The sequence below is a fragment of the Pinus tabuliformis genome, chromosome 3_2 (genome assembly GCF_031772625.1).
Source record: "Pinus tabuliformis cultivar Carrire ecotype Pingquan chromosome 3_2, CPIR1, whole genome shotgun sequence".
NCBI classification, from domain to species: Eukaryota; Viridiplantae; Streptophyta; class Pinopsida; order Pinales; family Pinaceae; genus Pinus; species Pinus tabuliformis.
This window is the reverse complement of record NC_142302.1, coordinates 1,030,124,776-1,030,147,406: the sequence shown is the minus strand read 5'-3', so window position 1 is coordinate 1,030,147,406 and position 22,631 is coordinate 1,030,124,776. Positions and strand designations below refer to the sequence as shown.

Sequence of the window (22,631 nt, the reverse complement as noted above, 5' to 3'; positions counted from 1 at the left end):
AGTGTAAGACTTAAGTACTTAAATCTCAACCTCAATTGTTGCTTTAAAAGACAAAGATGCTGGACATTTCATTACCATTCACTTGAAATGTGTAAAAGCAACTTCACACAGACTGATGATAGAGTGAATTGTACTTAATAAAGGTGACAACAATCTGAGTTTAAGCTATAATGATTTGCCCAAAATAAAAATAAAAACACAATCTATAGAAAACAACAAGTGTTGTAACCCAGAAACTCTAATTTATAGTGCCATAAAAAATGAATTAGTGAGTTTTGACCAAAAGACATACTAATACAGCTACGAGTAGATTAGTTCCAAGTCCTGACACACCAGGTAACTACCAGAAGCACCCTAATCTGTTATGCATTCCAACCTCAATAGCTGATTCAAGTCTCTGTTCACCTTTAATTTTTAACTATCATGCAAGCAACACTGAAATAGCATAACCAATAAGTTGAAAAGCTGCAATAACCAAATTTTACATAAGAGCATGCTCAAAACTCCTAGAAACTTAAGTCCAAAAACAATAAAAATGAAAAGTGGAGCATATAACTTACTTGTATCTGATCATATCTGGAAATATCAAAACATCTCCGTTTGAAGTCTCTGTTCCATCCCGCCCCTCGCATATTGTAAAGCGTGTCTGCTCCAACAAAGTATTGACAGTGAGACAATTAACCACTAATGGCCATGTAAAAAATGTAAACATAGATAACTTCAATCAAAGAGTGACTAAAAGTATCATGAAACAAATAACTTTTATGATCAGGTACCAACCAACAAAAGCTAATTAGATAAAATAAAGAGACCCTGCCCACATGTGGATTGTGATGCCTGACTTCACGAATCTGGAACCAGTTACCACTTTGTAAAACCTTTGGACTAAACCTAGTTTCACTACATTTTTACTCCGAACAAGAAAAATCCTGTTGTGTAATAAAACTGGAACGAACAAGGTTCGTTCTTCAAGTTAAATACTCCAGAAGACATGGAATGTAAAGATCCCCATTGAAATACAAGAATATATATTAAAAGTAAGAATAAGAATGATGTTACAAATGAGAGTGAGGGTCTGCTTATATACCCTAGGCAGGTGCCTCTTCATGGAAGATAATGTCCCATTTAGACATACCTCTTCAGTACTAATTAACTAATCATTATTACAATTATCATCATTATTTATATTTATACTATTTATATATATTTTATTCATATCATTGTCTTCCTCTTCATAAAGCTTTGTCCTCAAAGCTTTGTTGATGAAAAGGTTTGATCTCTTTTTATGTTTCGAATGTATTCTCGTCTTGGGACTGTCATCTTTGTCGATACAAGTTGATATGACCTTTGGAGTGATAAATAAAATTGCCATACTGAGAAGGGACAATCTTGTGGTTACTGGATACTTCGTGTGAATTGTTATCACAAGACTAAATTGTACTGACATTAGTAGTCTTCGGAAGATAAGTTTGTGGTTCTTGTTCTGAGTGATACAGATTCGTAGATTGATTGTGATGTTTATTCTTGTGATTCAGATGTAGATAAGGAGCTAATCTTATTTGACCTTCCATTAACACGTGTGTGGTGATTTCCTGATTTATTTTGGGCACTAATGTAGTTATATAATCTTCACTTGAAATCTCTGATGTTTGAAATGCAACTTTCTGAGTACATCTTCACTTCAATTGGTATATCCTCTTCTTGAGTTGTGATATTGACTGAATCAGTGTTCATTCCCTTATCTTTCACTTGGACTGTTATGACTGGAGATTTTGATACCTCTTTGTGAGTAAGTTGTTCTAACTTGTCTTTTAATGATTTCTTATCATCCTTGAATTTCTTAATTTGACTTAGTAGACTTTGATTAAGTAGACTTTGATTATGGTTTCTCAGACGTAAAAATTCTTTGGTTTCTGATTCATCAACTTTATTTTCAACATTTTGACTTTTAAGCTTTTCATCTTTTAGATCTCTGATTTGTTTTAATAACCTTTGATTCATGTCTTTTAAGCGCAAATTTTCTTCTTTCTCTGATCGAATCTCGTTGAATTTCTTCTCAACGCATTCATTTTCTTCTTCTAATTTTTTCTTTCTTTCCTTGAATTTCTTGACCTTCACAAGTAATTTTTGGCTATGGTCCCTTAGATGCAAAATTTCCTCTTCCTTTTCTATTAATTTTTTGTTCCAGTTTGGCAAGTTTTTCCTCTCGTTCTATCATTTGCATCAGGACATCATCTTGACATTCTTCTGCATAAAATAATTTTCAACATGTTGGACAACATATTTCGCAATTTTTATGAATCCATGGATATTCAATGTATGTTATACAAAACGAACATTTAGTCCAAAATAATGATTGTTTTGTGGAACTCATATTGATTGCTTTCTTTTCTTCAATTTTACTTGCTTTCACCACTAAAAGTTATTTTTATGCTCTTTCTTCCCACTTATATTCCCACCTTATATTATTCTCTCTTTATAAAGAGTTATTATATTTGTTTCACTTTTTAATAAAAATGCTCATTTATTTTCAATTGACTTTTTATAATCCATTTATTAGCTTGTACTTTCAATAAATATAAATGGAATTAAATCTTTTCTCTTTTCAATGGAACTTCCTTTTATTACCAAAAATTCTTAACTTTCATTAACCCCCTCTTCATAAAGTATTACCAAGCCAAGACATCTAATGTGAATGGTCAAACGTCACAACCTTTAATGAATGTCACTTTATGCCTTTAATGTATTCAACTTATGCACTGTATGGCCCGATAATCGATTAATTGATTGTAGGGCGTCTAAAAAAATGCACGGTTGACTTGTATAGTAGCTGTGATGATTTATGTCTATACGAAACAAAATAAATAAATAAATGGATGTATGGTGTGGCTAGTGCAGATAAACAAACGTCAATACAACGGTTGTTTTGTTGTTGAAAAACGTTAGGGTGGATCTGCACGACCAGACAAGCACACTTGCAAGGTGGTGGCTGGAGCGTTTGGTGGTGGCGCAATCAATGATCTTCGATGGATGCACGCAGATTGCTCTGGTCGATGGCAGCAATTGCAGCGGCGTTGCAGAGTGGAAGTGGCTGTGACATGGAAGAATTCGTGGAGCAGGGATCTGATAGCAGTGAATAGGGTGGCGATGGCAGTGGGTCGAAGGCTACAGCCACTGTTGGCAACAGTGAAATGTAGCTCGAGGGCCAAAAGGCGGCTCAAAGGGTAGCAATGTGGTGGTGTCTGGGACTACGTCGAATGGCTACAGACTTGCGAGTGGATCTACACGACCAGACAAGCACTTACAAGGTGGTGGCTAGAGCATTTGGTGGTGGAGTAGTTAGTGATCTTCAATGGATGCACGCAGATTGCTCTGGTCAATGGCAGCAACTGCAGCGGCATTGCAGAGTGGAAATGACTCTGATATGGAAGAATTTGTGGAGCAGGGATCTGATAGCAATGAATTGGGTGGTGAAGCAGTGGGTCGAAGGCTACAGCGACTGTTGGCGACGGTGAAATGTAGCTCGAGGGCCAAAAGGCGGCTCGAAGGGTAGCGACGTGGTGGTGTCTGGGACTACATCGAATGGCTACAGACTTGCGACTTGGGCATCCGCAGAATGGGGAGCAAACCAGTTGTAGCGGCAGTGCTCCGACGGTTGTCCAATGTTAAGTTCGAATTCTGAGTAGCAGAGCTATGGCTCTCTGGTGACTGTGGTGTGGTCAAAGCAGTGTGTTGGTGGTCAGGAGTCAACCAGGTACCACCACTTTTTTTATATATTTAATTTTTCATATAATTTTTTTTTTTTAGAAATGATTCTTTGATTTTTTTAATGTAATTTTTTTAGATATGATTCTTTTATTCTTTTATTTTTTTTAATGTATTTTTTTTAAATCAAATTTTACTTCCTCTTTTTTTATGAATATATATATATATATATATATATATATATATATATATATATATATATATATATATATATATATATATATATATATATATATATATATATATATATATATATATATATATATATATATATATATATATATATGTATGTATAATCCTTTGTTTTTCTCTTCTTTTTTAACTTTTTTTTTGTTAAATGGCCAAGGCCCTATGCTGAAATGGAGAATCTCCAAAATTATGTAGCTTGAATCACGACGGAAACAAGGTTGACAATAGGTTGATAGCCAAAGGCTGGATCAGACTGGCTCTGTGCAATGGTTGAGCGGCCAGAGGGTCGCACTGCTCTAATACCAAATAGAATGAACATAGTTTGTGCTTCAAGTTAAATACTCCAGAAGACTTGGAATATAAGGATCTCCATTGAGATACATGAATATATATTAAAAGTAAGAATAAGAATGATGTTACAAATGAGAGTGAGGGCCTACTTATATACCCTAGGCAGGTGCCTCTTCATGGAAGGTGATGTCCCATTTAGACATACCTCTTCAGTACTAATTTACTAATTTACTAATCATTGTTACAATTATCACCATTATTTATATTTATATTATCTATATATATTTTATTCATAACAAAATCAGATACAACTGATCACCACTTGACTCAATTTGTTCATATGTAAACTTAGAACTATCATAAACTGTTTATTTGTCTGCTCATCCACAGTGCCAATAGCATCTTAGTTTATATATTTAACTAAATTTTAGATTGCAGTTTCTGATTTAGCAAAAATTTAACTTTGACTTTAGCTAAAATTTAACTTGTGCATGTCTTTTGGGCATGTCAACTTTAAATTTTAGCTCCCTAATAAGATCTCAGTCTCTGATTTAGCAAAAATTTTAGCTTGCATACCATAATAACATCTTATTTTAAACCCTAAATATTGAGCTAAAATTTTAGCTTGCACATCCTGATAACATCTTATTTCAGAGAAATCAATATGTTGATGTACTTCAACTTGGATATCTTCTGAGCTTACTACTGATTTAATCTCCATTCATGGTTTCCCCCGGGATATGGGGTGGTTCACTGTCCCAATCCACTCCTTGCTTTGTAAAAACTTGCTACAGCCACAGCAAAGAGGGCCCAGGCTTCGCATCCAACCTAGTCAAGGTTTATATAAATATTGAAGAAATGCCAAAACTCAAGGTTTCTCCAGATGCTCTAAAGAAGAAAGTTTTACTCTAGGTAGGGCAAGTGCTATTGGAAAATTTAAGATTTACAGGGGCCCAACCCAACACCGAAACCATGGAGGTGTAGGGTTCAGAAGCATTGAACTCCCCAGCTAAAAACTGAAGTCTGCTTCTATTTTTGTGGAAGAGGTTGTTTCTGCCTCTCATTTTCAGCTAAAGAGCAACTAGGGCGGTGTATTTTGCATTAGACCATGGTTTATGAGCCCCTGTGGTCTTTATCTCAATAGGTAATCTCTGTATTTTGACCCAAATGAGTAAGTCCCAACAACAATCCCCATTTGGGCAGCACCTCCATCATCTGGGAATCTGAAACCTTAGAGGCAACTGCAAACTCTATAGGGAAATACTTGGACAAAACCTAGCCTATTGCCAGTACATATGCTTGTGCTTGTATTTTTGATCAATGTGAACTATAGAGCAAGGGCTTCCAGAATTGATAGAACTACACATAGATAAGAGGACCCATCTTCAGAAGTTAGATTATGAGAAAATTCTATTTAAATGTAAAGACTGCCATGAATATGGGCTTTTTTCAATAGAATGCCCACTAAAATTAGGGCAGGCTACTCAAGGAAAAAAACAATAAGGAAACCCTAAAACTTCACTCAATTCTCAACTGAGAGGAATGCAATGCAGAATCAAGGACAACCACAACAAAGTAAACTACTCTGCACCCAACGTCGTGTCAAAATAAACTTAATATTATGGACTCCACACCCACTAATACAGAGCCCAACTCTAAAGAAACCCCTCACTTCCAAATCCGGTCAAAAAGTAGGGAAAAATTCCCGCTCACAGAACTTTGGATGCCCCTCCATCATCATTAATCTATGTTCCACCAAGTTTCCAGGACAAAGGAAGCCTAGGTGCAAAAAGAGGAACAAGGGGGGCATGTGGGAGCAACACCAATTTTAGGAAAATTCAGGGGGGATAAGGGGACATCGAGGTCCATAGCATAGGGGTGCCAGTCTCTAAAATTATAAAATAATAATAATAATAAAATCCCAACAATAACAATTCATCCCATTCCCCACGTGGGGTGATCACCACAACCAACTCAGATGCTTAAAGGCCATATGCCTTGTCTTCCCTCCAACTGTCGTCAAACATTCATTATGCGGACAAAGGTAAGTACTCCTAAGTTAATTCATCGCAGAAATGGCCATCACCCGCTCCAACAACATCACCTCATCATGAACGCACCTGCTATAGTCACTCATTACACTTCAATTATGGGTTGTCCGGTGGCTATCCTGCTCAGGCAATTTAGTCATTGGTTCATGTACACTGCCATGGAGTCTTTATATCTACCTTCATTGTGACATCTCCCTCCCCTTGTGAGTTTTATAATGTTTCTTTGTCTCATTTGAGTTTCATTGTTGCGGTTTCCATTTCCCCACCCCAGGTTTTTCGCTCTATCCAGCAGAGTTGAGAACAATTCTGTTGCAACTCTGTGTTGGTCTTTCTCACCACCTCAATAATTCTTATACTCCCTTGCCGATTTTCTTCTTCCCCTTTCCAGCTTTGGTGTCCCTCTGGTCTATCTATCTCTCAACTCTGTATCCTGCGTCAAATTTCAATAACACCCTCCTAGCTCCTTTCATATCATCAACCTTCCTCAGCTCTCTCTACTCTCCCTCTCTGCTCTGCAATGTTGCAAATCGCACTCCCTCTTGTGGCCCCTACAGCTACCGAGTATCTATCACTGCTACCAACATGTCTCGCAGGGTTGCCGCTCATTATCAAAGCTTTGGAAGCAGAGCTCCTCACCCTCGAAAGCATGCTCAGGCGAGCATGGAAGCAATTGCACCGAGATATAGTTTCCTAACTCCCCTTTCAGTCCAGGATGAGATGAAGAATGCTGAGCAAAAAGCTCAAATTAGCAAGATGATTTCCTTCGACCATTCAGGTGGAGGAAGATGTTGGCCAGTGGGTTCCTGACACTGGCAACACTTGCACCAGGCACACTTAATATATGTAAACCGTGGACTTATATTGGCAGCTAAAGACCATTATGCGCAAGGTTCTTGTCAAGAGAAATGAGGCTAAAGAAGAATCCTCTTTTGTGTTGAGTCTTGACAGTGGACACCCTACAACAACAGGTCAACAAGATGGACCACAAGCTCAACAAGTTTGCCAAAATATTGGCCAACTTCGACCTTCACAGTAGAGAGGAGGAGGACCTGGCCCCAGATCCTATCCAAGTGGAGTCTCCCAACAGTCAAAAATGAAGTCAATCTTCAATTTTTTGTTCTTAGGAACTCAGCACAGCTTTCCTAGCTCTGCACATAGTATTTATAGTTTTCCTGTAATTATAGTTACTCTCACTTATGGGCTTAGCTATCTAGTTATGCTTTATTTTGTTTTAGGAGCTCCTCTTTTAAAACATCTGATATGCTTTTATATTTCTGGTACAGTTTCCCTAGTGGCAAACCAAAAATATAATTTTTTGTATATAATTTTTCTCAATAAGATATGAAGGCCTAAATTACAAAAAGAAAAAACAAAACAATTCATCATTGTGCAATCCAGTGGAAATGCTATAATCTTGCCAATCCTCAAATCCTTGTAATTGTTAAGCTTGTGAATACTAAATGGGATGTGAAGTTCTACTTTCTCCATATGAACTTTAATGAGGTTGGAACCAACTCTCAAACATCCTAAAAGAATTAATGGTAACGTTAAAAATTTAATTAAAAGGATACAAAAGGTAAGTTAGAGAAGACATTCTATCTTCATGGGTTGACAGACAAAAAATTCTGAGGTGAGGCCCAAGCATCCCCCCTTGGGGGAAGGGGGCACTCAAAGGTCCCCCCCTTTTGCGGAAATGCATCCTCACACACTGGGGAAACATTTACCCATGCATTTCCCCAAGTTTCCCCCAAAGGGGTTGTGGGGAAACATTTCTCCAACTGTCCCCCCACCCCTAGAGTGTGGGAAACATGTGGGCCGCACACCCCACCCAAAGGGACGTGTTATTACCGAACATTGTGTTAATCAACCAGAACCTAGAGAATCCAAAAAATGAGATTAAGCATCCATTGTACTTCTAAAAAGAACAAAAATCAGATCCTTCCAATCAGGAAAATCTTCACGATGATATTGCAACAATGGCTTTGTGAGATTCCCCACATAAGAAACAGTCGTCTCCCCCTTGGGTCTTGATCCTCAAGCCCCCTTGATGAATAAAAGCAGCAACCCAAAATACACTTCATGCCAACTTTCAAACCAAAAAGCAAAAGAACCCAGCTCAACTTGTGATCGAAAATCCAAAAAGGAAGCAAGACATCACAACACAACAGAAATAAGGCAATGGGGAAACAACCCCCCTGAGCCTCAATCTTGGAAGAAGCCACCAAAAACAAACCCCAAGTATGAAGGCCCTATCATGGAACTGTAGAAAGTTAGGCTCTAAGGAAAAGAAAAGAAATTTAAGTACATTAATTAAACAATAAAACAAGCAATAGCTCTTTCGAAACAAACAAGACGTGAAGAAGAAAACCCCAAGAGCTTCTTAGATGGCCACGCAACATGGTGTGACCTGAATTCCCTAGAAAGATAGCAATTATGGAAGGTTGATCATCAAGTACCCTTAGCCTTTCTAGTTCGAGACAAGGGGATCTGATTTCAAATTACTAATGTTTATGCCACAAACAACTAGGGAGGACACAAAAGACACCAGCTGAAAAGAATGTGAGGTTAGCCAACCCTTCTAGACCTCACATTGCTTTGGCGAGGAAGCCAATGATTCAATGGGTTTTTGGACCATCTCAACAAGGTGATGGAAATTGTGGAGCGTGTTATCCATAGTTGTTGCTTGACCACAACCAATCAATTCAGATTCACGGTTTCTATTATACAAACCTATTGTAAGTTGGAACTCCCTTGATGCTCTAGATGGCCTCAATTATAATGAAGAAGAGATGCAAGTCATTTGACTCCCAAATAAAGTTGACGCATTGAACATTTGGAGTTTGAGTGAACCTAGCAGAGAACATATCATCAATAAGAAAAGATAAGATAATTGTATTAATGTCCAACAAATGACCACAAAAGTAGATCAATGGGGGCTGAAGAGTACAACTAGTATGAAAACAATGTAGGAGTGCCATGGAAACTCCTACAAATTGCCAAAATAATACAAGGAAAGAAACCTATATATATGTATAAAACTATGACGAAGGTACAAAGATATAAAACACTAAGCTTGTCCAAGACTGGAAAGGTGGAAAACCCAACACAAGAACCCATCAAGAGAGAGATAGAGAGAGATCGAACAATGGGGGTCATGATGTCAAGGTCTCTTGAGCATGAAGGTTGAGCGCAAGGGGGGAGAACTAGGCACTAGCTCACTGTTCGAGCCTTCTGGAACCATCAAGGAGCATGGTTGCCTACTCCTAACAACCGAGGTTGAAAGAAGGAAATTCTAAATAGATCTTTGGTTGCTCCTCTGGAACTAGGAGGTAGTCTGAAGAGCAAGTTGTGCTCTACTCTAAATCCATCTAGAGCTAATATCTCCAATGCTCCAACATTTGGCTTAATGTATGTTCTGACATCTCAGAACCGATCTCAATAATATTGAGTGGTCTCCTAAAGAGGGAGACTAAGGAGAAACCCTAGGTCTCATCATCCTACTATCAGGTGCACCCTAGAACTTTGCCTATCATTTGTTGCTTTGATCTAATGGATCCACAAGAAAGTATGAAGTAATCAGTCTGGTCATCAGGGCATGCCATTGCATGCAGGGGTTGAGATTTGTGGCTCAAAATAAAAACGTCCCTAATGAAGAGGTCTAAGCAAATCTAACCGTGGTACCAAAAGAAAGTGGAGAGGGAGCCTCCTGAGTCCCTATAGAGGTAGTTATAGCGTCCTCTAATCTCCTAGCATAGGGGACATCAAAAAAAGAGGTGCATCTCTGTCTCCAACTCTCGAAAGTGGCACACCTAGCAAATCCTACCAAATCATGCTTTAAAGTTTATGATGCTCTATCTCTATCTGAAGTCAATGGGAGCTAACCCAGAGTTGTCTGAAAGGGATCCTAAGCAAGTGCAACCAATGTCTACCTTTGTCATTCTTATGTGCCCAAAAATTGCATGTGCACAAAATGCATTTTGCCATGAATGCTTCTCATCTTCAAAGCAATCCTTGTGTGACATGTATCAGAGAAGTCTAAAAGCCTCTACCTAAACCCCATAAGGATTATGAGTAGGTTACCTAGAGGGAAGAGATGTTATGGCACATATTGTTGCTTTCTCGCAAGGATATGGGTCATAGATTGCAACCATTCTACATATGTAATGCCCCATCTTAGATTATGGATAGAATATGACTATTAGCATGCATATGATAGCTACATATGCATGCATCGCATGCACTGCGCTAGTATATATACTAACTTATTATGAAAATTTCCATGTAAAGGTCAAATGAATTAATTATTGAAAGTCCTAAGTGGATACCTAACTCTCATATATATATATATATATATATATATATATATATATATATATATATATATATTGGGAAACTTAAAATATGTACTACCATCGTAATATATATAATTATACAAAATAAAAGGGTAAAGTCAATGTATCATACAAAATAGCAAGGGAAGTACAATATATAATATACAAAAGGATTATAATATATTAATTGTTATACAAACCAAAAGTAAGAAATTATAATATATATATTAACCATAACATACAAACTAAGAATAAGACATTATAACATACATATATATTTTGCAAACTAAAAGAACCTATAATATATATATATATATATATATATATATATATTAAACAATCAAAGGTGAGCATGATGTAAAAGCTCAAAGAACCTTAACAAAGGGTGAGTACTCTATTACAAACCGTTTGAAAATTTTGATAATATTATATGGAAGGGCGGTGAGATTTTGGGAAAATAAGGAGGGCGTCTAGGCATTTAAAGGGTGGGGGGGAATTCGAAGCCACGGAAGCGAAGACAAAGGAGGTTATAGAGGGAGCAATAAATAGGAGGAGAGAGCGAATTTGTGCAAAGAAATTTGATACCTAAGTAATTGTTCTTGGGGTTTTGGGGACGGGGGCCAAAAGACCTTGTAGAAATTTCTGTTTTCCCACCCCGGTTTTCAGTTTCTCCTTATTTCTCCCATGTAGTTAAATGCCCATTCCCATAACCATACATTTAACAGACTGAAAAAAATAAATATTGCTGAAAACACAAATTCTGGAAATTTTTCAGAATGCTGGAAATTGCAGAATTAAAAATCAGCAATCAAAAACAGCCATTAAAACACTGATATTTTTGGTCAACTTGACCCTGGAAAAACCCCCTACAACTCTTGGGGAAAACCAGTTTGAGAGCTCTTCTTTATTTCTGAAAATTGCCTTTTTACAGTGAGAATTATTCAGCAAAAAATCAGCAAGCAAATTTACAACTTATCTCCTTTCCCGTGCCTCACAGCAATCTGGAAATTACAGCAAACAGGACAGCAATAAATGTTGTACGGCCTCCGTTTTGTGTGCAGAAAAATCAGCAAACTGCTCCTCGATTTTTGTGCAAAAATCTGCCTTTCACTATGTGCTGAATCAGCTGTACAAATCTGCTCAACTGCTGCCTTGGAATGTGTGCCAAGCTGCTGTCTCCTTCTCCTCCCTGCTCAGAAATCTCTCTTGCTCTCTTGCTCTCCTTCTCCCAATCTGCTCATGAAAGAATGAATGACCTTTTCCTCCTTTTCCTCCTTTAATATAACTCCAAGTGACTTTTGGGTGATCCAAGTGACTTTTGGGTGATCTCTAAATCCAATGGCTGAGATTAAATGCTCATTTAAATCTCACTTTCTATTTTTTAATTCACCCCACTTTAATAAAGACCCACTTAGTCATTTATTTCCAAAGTCACTTTTCCTTTCTAATTTTTCATTGACTTTATAAAAGTTACTTAAAATTAGACTTAGTAACTTTATCACTTAAAGTCACTTTTAAATTAGATTTAACTTTATAAAATTATAAAGTCACTTTAGGAGAAAAATTAAATTCTTTTGGACACTTTTCCCTAGGCCAAAGATCAAAGCCTAAGGGAACCACCTGTCCTCCGGTACCAAATTTCAACACTCCCTCTTACCGAGGAAGGTGTTCCTCACCACACCCATCTTGTCCCTGAAGTAGACATGCTTGCCCCGTGGTAAGGCTTTGGTAAGGATATCTGCAACCTGCTCATCAGTGGAAATATACTCAAGCTTCACAACTCCCTTCTGAACATAGTCTCTGATGAAATGATATCTGACCCCGATATGCTTTGACCTGTCATGAAATACTGGATTCTCCGTGAGTTTAATGCAACTCTGATTATCACAGTAAATCACTGAAGGTCTCAACGGCTGACCAAATAAGCCAAACAACATCTTGCGAAGCCAGATAGCCTCACAACTAGCTAGACTGGCTGTCATATACTCTGCTTCCGCTGAACTCAGTGCTACTGACTGCTGCTTCCGACTGAACCATGACACTACTGTTGAACCCAACCCAAAACAACACCCTGAAGTGCTCTTCCTATCAGAAGCACAACCTGCCCAATCAGAATCAGTGTATCCTGCCAATCTCACTCCATCTCCCTGCCTGTAGTCCAGACCATAATCCACTGTCCCCTGCAAGTACCGCAAAATGTGTTTTGCAGCCACCCAGTGAACCTTCCTAGGCTCACACATAAACTGACTCATCGTGTTGACTGCAAAACAGATATCTGGTCTAGTGTTGACCAAATACATCAAGGAACCAATCAGCTGCCTGTACAATGTGGGATCCACCAACTCGGAATCCGAAGCATGAAGCTTCTTCCAGTTGGTGATCATCGGTGTCGACATGGGTCTACAATCCTCCATGTGGAATCTGCTAAGGATGTCCACAATATACTTCCCCTGCCCCAGGAAGAAATGCCCCTCCTCCTGCCACACCTCCAAACCCAAAAAGTAATGCATCAAACCGATGTCCTTCATCTCAAACTCCGCCGCAAGATCTCTCTTGCAGTGCTCTATGAGTCTCTCTGCACCTGTAATGATCAAGTCATCCACATACAGCACCAGAATGAGAGGCTCCTCACCAATCACAATAAAGTAAAGGTTCGGATCTGCCTCACTCTTTGTGAAACCCATCCCCTGCAAATATGTATCTATCCTGGAGTACCAAGCTCTGGGAGCTTGCTTCAGGCCATAAAGGGCCTTCTTCAGTCTGCACACATGGGACTCCTTCCCATGCACCTCAAAGCCCTGTGGCTGCTCAATGTACACCTCCTCCTGTATGAAGCCATTGAGAAATGCGGTCTTCACATCCATCTGGTGGATCTTCCAACCCATCTCTGCTGCTATCGATATAATGGAGCGGATCGAAGTATATCGAGCCACGGGAGCGAAGGTCTCCTCATAATCAACTCCCTCTACCTGGGAGAACCCTCTAGCCACAAACCTCGCTTTGAATTTCTCAATGCTGCCATCTGCAGCATGCTTTACCTTGTAAAGTCATCTGGAAGTAACCACGGATTTTCCCTCAGGCCTCGGCACCACCTCCCAAACATCATTCTTCATGATAGAAGAATACTCCTCCTGCATGGCCTCTCTCCAGACCTGCTGGCTAGCTGCCTCCTCATAGCTAGAAGGCTCAGAGTCAAGGATGCTGGTAACCATCGCCATATAGCTACAAAACCTCTCAGGTGGTCTACTCTCTCTGACCGGCCTCTTCGGCTCAGCAACAGATGTGGCATCTCTCAAGGTGTCCTGAAGCCACTTGGGCTTCCTCTTCCCTGAGCGCACTTCTCCCACCGGAGAATGAAACTCCTCCTCCTCATCATCATCAGTAGCCTGAACTCCTGACTGTCTGTCTGCTGTCCTCCTGCCTGCACCTGAACCTGTAGAAGCTGAGGTACCGTGTGAACTGTCCATCAGTGGACTCCCTAGTGAACTGCTCTGCATGCTGCCCGGAGCACCACCCCTCTGGCTCGATGAGCCACTGCTCACTGACGGACCTGACATCCTCATAGATGTACCTCCGGATCCTCCTGATCCCTGCCCACTGGATCCCTGCGACTGACTCAACTGCTGCTGAGGGTCTGGCTGATCCAGATACTCTAACTCCCGTGACCTCCTAAAGGCCCTGTCCTCCTCGAACTTCACATCCCGTCTGACAACAACTCTCCTCTGTGCAGGAATGTAAATCCGAAAGGCCTTTGAGGTCTCACTGTAGCCCACAAAGATACCCTTCTCTGCGGTGGGCTCTAGTTTGGTCCTCTTCTCCTTGGGTATATAGGAGTATGTAATGCATCCAAAGATATGAAGATGACCAATATCAGGCTTCTTCCCAGAGAAAGCCTCCTCCGGAGTCATGTGCCCCAAGGCACGATGCAGACTCCTGTTCTGCAAGTAAACAGCTGTGTTGCAGGCCAGGAGTCCGCATCGTGCCTTGGGGCACATGACTCCGGAGGAGGCTTTCTCTGGGAAGAAGCCTGATATTGGTCATCTTCATATCTTTGGATGCATTACATACTCCTATATACCCAAGGAGAAGAGGACCAAACTAGAGCCCACCGCAGAGAAGTCTTCTGGATCTAGGAACTGCATAGGTTGATCCTAGATAGGCTGGGAGGAAAAAAAGTCGGTTTGGTAGCAGGAGCGAGAGCTATAGTAACAAGAAACGTCTCCAAACAGATTTCCAGGTATTCTTCTACATTTAAATTTTTAAATTCCAATTCGAGTTCTTCTGTCTGGTTAATTGTCAAAATTATACTCATTAAACTCTGCCATCTAATCAATTGATAAATTTAGGGATTTAGACCCAATCTGGCATTAAATGGTAAAAGGAAGGGAGTTCTCTGGGTAAAATGCTCAATTAGGGTTCTACAACGTACTTGAAACAAAGCCACATGAGAAGATTTTAAGTATTGATAGTTTTCAAAGTATCCCTTTTGATGAGCAAAAGCAACCACTAGAATCCAAGCTGCATCTTAAGTCATTAAGTTCAGTTACTTTGCATGATGAAGTTCAAAATTCGGTAAATTTGATTTAGAGGTGAACAAATTCATCCACCAAATTCTATTGAATAGTGAACATCTCATTTCCACATAATATCACAACCAAATTTACATGTAAATTCATTTTTTTAAAGGGAGTTTGTTGAAAAACTATTTATTTTTTACGGTTTACCTTGTACTCTCGAAAATTTTGTGCATCTCTAAGGTCCACTCCCACAACTACATTCCTTCAAATTTGTTGAAACACATTGTTTGAAGAGTTATGAAAATGGTCACAAGGTACATGGTACACTATGCCCAACTCACCAAAACAATAATCATAATGCGAATGCACAATGGAATCAGATAATTGACAAAATCCCTTCTATAAGTTGCCCAAACCACCACCATGAATGGAGAAATCGCATGCCCACACCTCAATTTTACTATACATAATAAGATATCTCAAATATATGATAATAGCCCTAGAACAAAATCCATTGAGTCCCAATATCGATATGGTCATGGTTATGGAACTAGATACATTACTCGATTCACTTCCTATTGATGGTGATGGAACCAAACCAACTTAATCCAGAAATGGATCTACCTTTACCTTAGCCACAAATATTTATGTAAACAAAATAAATTGGTTCAAATGCAACTAAATCTACAGTAGCTTTTTCCCCATATATGAGATATTTTCACAGACGCATAAATGCTTGACAATTACTCTTATGTGCTATTATTGTTAAAAACAAAAGGAACCAACGTTGGAAACATATTGTCGACGACGAGTGTTTTGCTAGGATTTGGTTAAGGGCATAAGCATGGAACAAGATTTGTAACTCGTGGACTATGATGATTCCTCGTTTGTCGCTGACATATTTGGTTCTCGTTCATTTTGTATGTCCCTAAGATAACCACACTCGAGGTCCATCGGGCCATGATCCCTAAGGTTTTAACTTATCAAAAAACCTTGGATAAAGTGGGCACAGTGCATGCTGATATCAAATTTGAGGCCCTTTCAAGCAAGGTACATTCGTATGCAGCAATTTCTCAAGCAAGAGCTCTTGTTGATGTTTATGTGGACGATTTGTACACTAGAGAATTAATGAGCGTTCAAGCAACACCTTTACTAATTGTGGAACAAACTATTGTATATGTTAAACTCCATGGGGTTCATTTCTATATTCTATAATTCAGATTCTAGCACCTTCTACCATGATTTGGAGCCGAGAGATGGTGAAGGTGGGGTCAATCTTGTTGGGTCAAGACTGTTAGAGGACAACTTTAGCAAATATGAGAGTCTTCAATTTGTCAAGCGTTGGAGGAAACGCAAGAGGAAGGTGATTAAGTCTCGAGGTGGATGTTTGAAGATGTAGTGTGAGAAGATGTTAAGGTGCAACAGATAGGGTTTCTCTAATGGAAAGCTTTCTCTACCATAGGGTTGCCATGGGTTGACTTAATGACTACCTTCAAGTGGAGTGTGTGTCGTTGTTGGGTTAAGGGCCAATTTTTACATGTTTGCTAAACACTGGAAAGGGTTTATATTTTGTTCAAACGATGACACACTTGAGGTGAAGAGAAATTATCTATTATATCAAAACTATCTATCACTCAAGATACCCTTGTTTCAATGATATGGAAGAATTTAAGTCTACCTCTTTGTTACAGGATAAACTGCCTACTTTGCCAGCAAAATATTGGTCGGACAACTTAGTTAAGGAGATGAAGGATAATCTAGGTAAATTCATCCTCGCAAAGAGGTCATAATGACCACTTGAACTCTATCTTCCTTGTTGAAATTGACATTAGTCTAGGTTTTTTAGTATATGGAACTTGTAATGGGAAACTCAAGTCATACCCAAATTCTGGAATACATGCCACCATTATGGACACATTCTCAAAGAATGTGAAAAATCATACCAAAATAGAGTTTGGCAAAAAATTGGAGAGCATCTATTGGGTCGAGGTGCTTTGATGGTACATCCTAAAACTATTTCTCCTCCTAGAGAAGTGGAGGGTGGTGACCTTAGGGAGCTTGTTGAACACTCGAGGATTTCAGATAAGGTCATTAGGTCTTGTTGTGAGAACAATGATATGTTGCTTGGGCATATCTCTATTCCACCTATGCTCGAGTCTCCATCTATGGATACAAATTTAGCAAGATGTTATCACAACACCTGCGTTTTTCAACTTTTGTGATCGCTACTACAGAGGATTTATCTCCTGTGGAGAAAGAGCACGTCTACTCCAAGTCATCTATGAATTCTCCTCCTCTTTTGAATAAAGGATCATAGGATGAGTTACAAGAATGAGAAGATTCCATATCCTTTGGCTATGTTCAATTGGGACCCATAAATGATATTCCTACTATTTGATCTTGGGTTTGGGAGTTGGGAAGGAAGATGATTATGTGTTACCTCTCTTTGTGGATATGGACTCCTTCATTGCGGGGTGGGGGGAACTATTGCTTCATTGGTCGAGTCTGACAATAGGGTTTCTTCTCCTAGGAATCAGGGGGAAGGTCACCAATTCAATGTATATGATGAGGCTCAACCATATATTGGTTCAATGTGTTAACTGCAAAACATATGTCCAGACAAGAGTTCACCAAGAACATCAATGCTCCTATGAGTTGACGATACTCAAAAGCATTTCCCAATTCAGGTCCAACAGCACTACCACATAACTTCTTAAAGTTAAGTTCCATCGGAGTAGTCACTGTTGGCATTATGGCACAAGTTTGGAGCTATGGCACAGGTGTTGTCCTTGATGGCAACTCTCTTTGGTGACAGATCTCAGGTCCAGATCCCAGTTCAGGCTTTCAGAATGAATAAAAAGATATATACGCAGGTTCACCTAGACAAATGTGCGCATACACGCGGGTTAGGCGTTACAAAAGCGCGTATGCGTATACACGCACTTTCATGCAAGGAAAAGCGTGTATATGTTGGAGAACTTACTTTTGGTCCGTGGTAGTTAGTCCTTGGTATTTGAAACTATGGTTTTGGACCATGGTATCTCGTCAGAAGTGTTGACCCCAAGTATTGGGTCCAAGGTATTGTGGTCTTTGACCGTGGTATTGTGAAAGGCCTAAGACTATAAAAGAGGAAGGAGATCATTTGGCAAAGGACAATCTGAATTAATTGAATATAAGTGCTAGATCTGAAATATTGGTGATTGGGGTTATGGCGCAGATCTGGATCTGAATAAGGAGGAACCTTAGCGCAAAGTTCTATTGATGGGTCATAATCTTTTGGCTTGAATGATAATATCTTTGCATGATTTTGATCTATTATATGTGGCGCATGCTTGATCTATAAATCTGATAATCTGGGTTAATCAGTGTCTGAATATTTGAAAGAGTGAATTATCTTTTATAGATCTGTACGCAGGTTCAGTGAAGCGAAGGTGCGTATACACATTGGTTCAGTGAATGAAAACAACGTATATGCAGGTTTCTCCAAACGCAGGAGCGTATGCACGCAGGTTTCAGGTTATTGAAGTAGCGTATATGTTTTGAGTTGTGATCTAGCTGCTTCTGTTTATTGCTGCAGTGTTCTGGGTTCAGAATTGGTGTGTGGTTACAGTTACTGTGTTTTGGGTACAGCTGTCAGAGAAGTGTTTATTTTGATTCAGCTTTGATTGGTGAAGAGGTGATTGATTGATGCAGAAATTCTTGATGTTTGATTGATGTGGATCCAGTCTGAAAATTTATGAAACGTGATCCCTGGAAGAAAGAGAAGGTTGTAGCCTTCTGTAGACCAGCACCTACGTACTAGTATCTTGGCTAGTGCAAGAGCTAAGGGGGTTGTAGCTCCCTTCCAGGAGAAGCTGGAGAATGAGAGAGGGTTGTAGCTCTCTGCAGGTTGCAGCCTGCGTACTAGTAAAGGACTGCACCAGTACATTGTAAAAAGAAGTTTCTAATTAAAAGAAGAGAGAGACGAATTGCAGCAGGTAGTTTTCCCACATTGAGTTTCCACCTTATATCTTGTGTTCTTGTGTGTGTGATTGTCTTCAGATCTGTTTTACTGTTTCTGGTTACTGTTTATTTGATCCTAATACACAGATTGATGATCAACATCAGTAAGATAAAATAAATTATAAGTTTGCATTGCATACGCGGGTCTCCTTCTTTGTAGTTGCGTATATACGCAGTTTTATCTAATTGAAGTAGCGTATATGATCTGGGTTTGAAAAAGAAAACATTTGACTTGATAATACTGATTCACCCCCCCCCCCTCTCAGTATTATTTCCAACAGTCACAGGCTTGCAGTCCACCATCCCAAATCTTTCCAATATCTTCACAACGTATTTTCCTTGAGAGAAGAAAATTTCACCTGGCTTTGGCCAGACCTCCAACCCTAGGAAATAGTGCATCGATCCCAGGTCCATCTCAAATTCAGAAGCCAACTCCCTCTTACATTTGTGAATGAGAGGGTTTGCACTTCCATCAACTCCATGTTTGATTTGGTAGAGCCACTTAGAGGTGACAACCGATTTGTCCCGGGGTCTAGGGACCACATCCTAGACATCGTTCTTCATAATTGACTCGTATTCTTCATTCATAGCATCCTTCCATACTTGATGTTTCATGGCTTCTTCGAATGATGAAGGCTCGTTTTGAATGATAGTGTTCATGGCGGTCAAATATCCTTCATACATGTTCAGCTTCTTGCTTTCACAGAAAGTCCCCCTTGGTGCAATGTGTCTCTCGGCATCTTCAAGAGTCTCCCTAAGCCGTGAGGGTCTCCTTTTGGAGGAGGGCTCATGAGGAGTAGGATCAATAGGATCCATAGATTCATCAACATCAGGCATCGTTTCGTCTTCTTTTGCACCCTGATTTCCGGTGTCAACTTCTTTGTCCTTCCTTAGAATAGGAAGGTTGTTGATCTTCCCGAGGGTCATATTACTAAATTATGGTATGTTCTATGCTTAGAGCAGTTTACTTCTTTTTTTCTTATTAGCCACAGATTAGCAATCACATATACATTAAGTAAAGTGCAGATAGAACATTAAACGATCAACAGAAAACAAGCCAAGACAAGAGACACAGGATGTGGCGGCTAGCCAGGGACAAACCCCAATGCGAGGAAACCCTTTGATCAAATATTTTTTTATCTTCAATAGTTCAGAAGAGAGAAATAGTACATAATCATAATTCTGTAATTTTATATCAGCAACAGCAAACCCTAGATCAACAAAGTCAAACTTGGTCAAACGAGTTGAAATTGACCTCCAATATGCTTGGTCAATTTCCGGTCAATTAGCCCTCGAACAACCTAGATAAACAGCGCTTGAACAGCCCCAAAAACACAATCAAAATGTTGTTGACCGAAGTCAACCCGCTGACCAAAAGTAGGGCAATCAACGTTGGTCAAACCTGTGGACAGATTGCCTCGATTTTTGTGCCAAAATCTGTGGCTTTCCTAGGAGAGGCAACCACACCAAAACCGCACCCTTGATGAGTCAACGGCTGGTCAACGCAGGTCAAAGATACGTTTAGTAGCTTCTGCATCCTCCTTTCAGCGTCCTCCTTGCCCTAATACATCTCCTTCTTCCACATGTGAGTTGCTCCTTGTATAACCCAAAGCTAAGGAGAGAGAGAGAAGAATGAGTGAGATGAGATGATGAGAAAATGAATCAACCTCTCTTGCATTTATATGATTCATTGGGCATGTGTGCCACACATTTAACTGTTGGCCGACCTTGACAATTTGTCAAGTAAATACAAATAAATTCATATCTCCATAAATACTTGTCGGAATCGGATGATCTTTAGATCAATCCTACACCTCTGGACATGAGGAATCTCGGAAAAATATCAGCTGCCATAAATGAGGTGACCCGCATGGAGTTTGGCCCTAGTTGCCAATTTTAACACGTATCTTCGTTGAAGGTGACATCATGACTTATCTCAACTTCCTTTTGACCAACCACATAAATTCTATATTCCTTAGAATTTTCACTATAGCCCACAAAGATTCCTTTCTTTCCAGATGCACCCAATTTGCTTCTTTTCTCTTTCAGCACATAAAAATATACAGGACTTGCAAAAATTCTAAAATGAGAGACATCGGGTTTCTTACCAGTGAACATTTCTTCAGGAGTCTTGGAGTGCAATGCTTGATGAGGGCATTAGTTTTGAACATACACGGCAGTATTTGCAGCTTCAGCCCATAGGAACTTCGGAAGGCCTTGATCATGAAGCATGGCACGAACTGCTTCTACAATAGAGTGATTCTTCCTTTCAGCCACACCATTCTGCTCAGGAGTGTGTGGCGTTGTAGAAATGTGTAAGTGAATGATGTCCAAATGAGGTGTGAGGTATTTTCTATTTATACACTTCATTGTGGGTGAAGAGACACATCAATTGGGCTTCTTGAGCCTACATTTAGCTTAGGTCGACCCGAACAATTTGCACATGTGAGGTCATAAATTCAAAATCACACTTTTGCTTATCTGAATGAAATGATCTTTATATCAATCTTGGACCTCTCGAAAAGAAGAATCCAATGCAGTGATCATCTCCATCAAATGAGTTGTCCCAAGGTGGAATTTGTCCCTAGTTGCCAATTTTAACACTCCCTCTCAACTAGGGAGAATCCACCTGCCAATCCATCTGTCATCATCATGACATCCAAGTTTGAGAGGGCCTTGAGGCACCACTATAAATGAACCAATGATCCAATTTATATGGAGGAGAGGCAGTTGTGAGGGTAGAAATAAGATAAAATTATTTCTGCTTCTCTACAACATTAGTTTCCTCATGCCTGGAGTTTCTTGATCTTTTGGGAAGACGACCATTTCCATATCGAGCAACAGGAGCATTCCTCTTTCCTTTGTTGTTGAAATTGTTGTTCCCTTGATTGCCATTACCTTTGTAGTTGTTGTGGTTGTTGTTGTCATCATCCATTGGAGTATCCTTCTTGTGAGGACACTCTTTAGCATAGTGGTCAAACCTGTTGCAATTGAAGCATCTTCCTTTTCTTCCTTCTTTGAATCCTGGCTTAAACCCTTGACCTTGTCTTTTTGTACATCTTCCTTTTAGCATGGATAGAGAAAGTAGTAGGATTATTTCCATTTGAGGGCTTATCTCTTTCCATCATCCTTATTTCTTGAGTGCATCTAGCCAATAATTCATCAAAGCCCAGAATCATGTCATTGTCCAGGATGGTGGTGTTAAACACATCCCATTCTCTTGTAAGACCTCCAAGTGCAATAAGAGTGAGCTGCCTGTCGCCGGCAACTTCTCCAATAGATAGGAGATCATTCTTGATTTCGGTAATCCTCATGAAGTAGGATTGAATGGACTCTCCCTATGCATCTTGATGTCTTTCAACTTGTTCTTGAGAAAGAGGACTTGATTTTCATTGTTTACTTTGAACATCTCAACCAACTTGTCATACATCTCCTTCGATGTTTCCCAATCAAAATTATAGGCAATCAAAGGCTTGTGAATAGAA

General features: G+C 39.5%; 1 protein-coding gene across 1 annotated transcript in view; it reads right to left on the bottom strand.

The window, feature by feature from the left end:
* Positions 1-556: 556 nt before the first annotated feature.
* The window catches only part of LOC149184105 (uncharacterized), a 37,864-nt gene continuing 15,789 nt past the window's right edge, over positions 557-22,631 (bottom strand). Inside the window, exon 4 of the mRNA XM_089415228.1 lies at positions 557-646. Coding sequence (XP_089271354.1) covers positions 557-646 — 90 coding nt within the window. The remainder of the gene's footprint in view (positions 647-22,631) is intronic.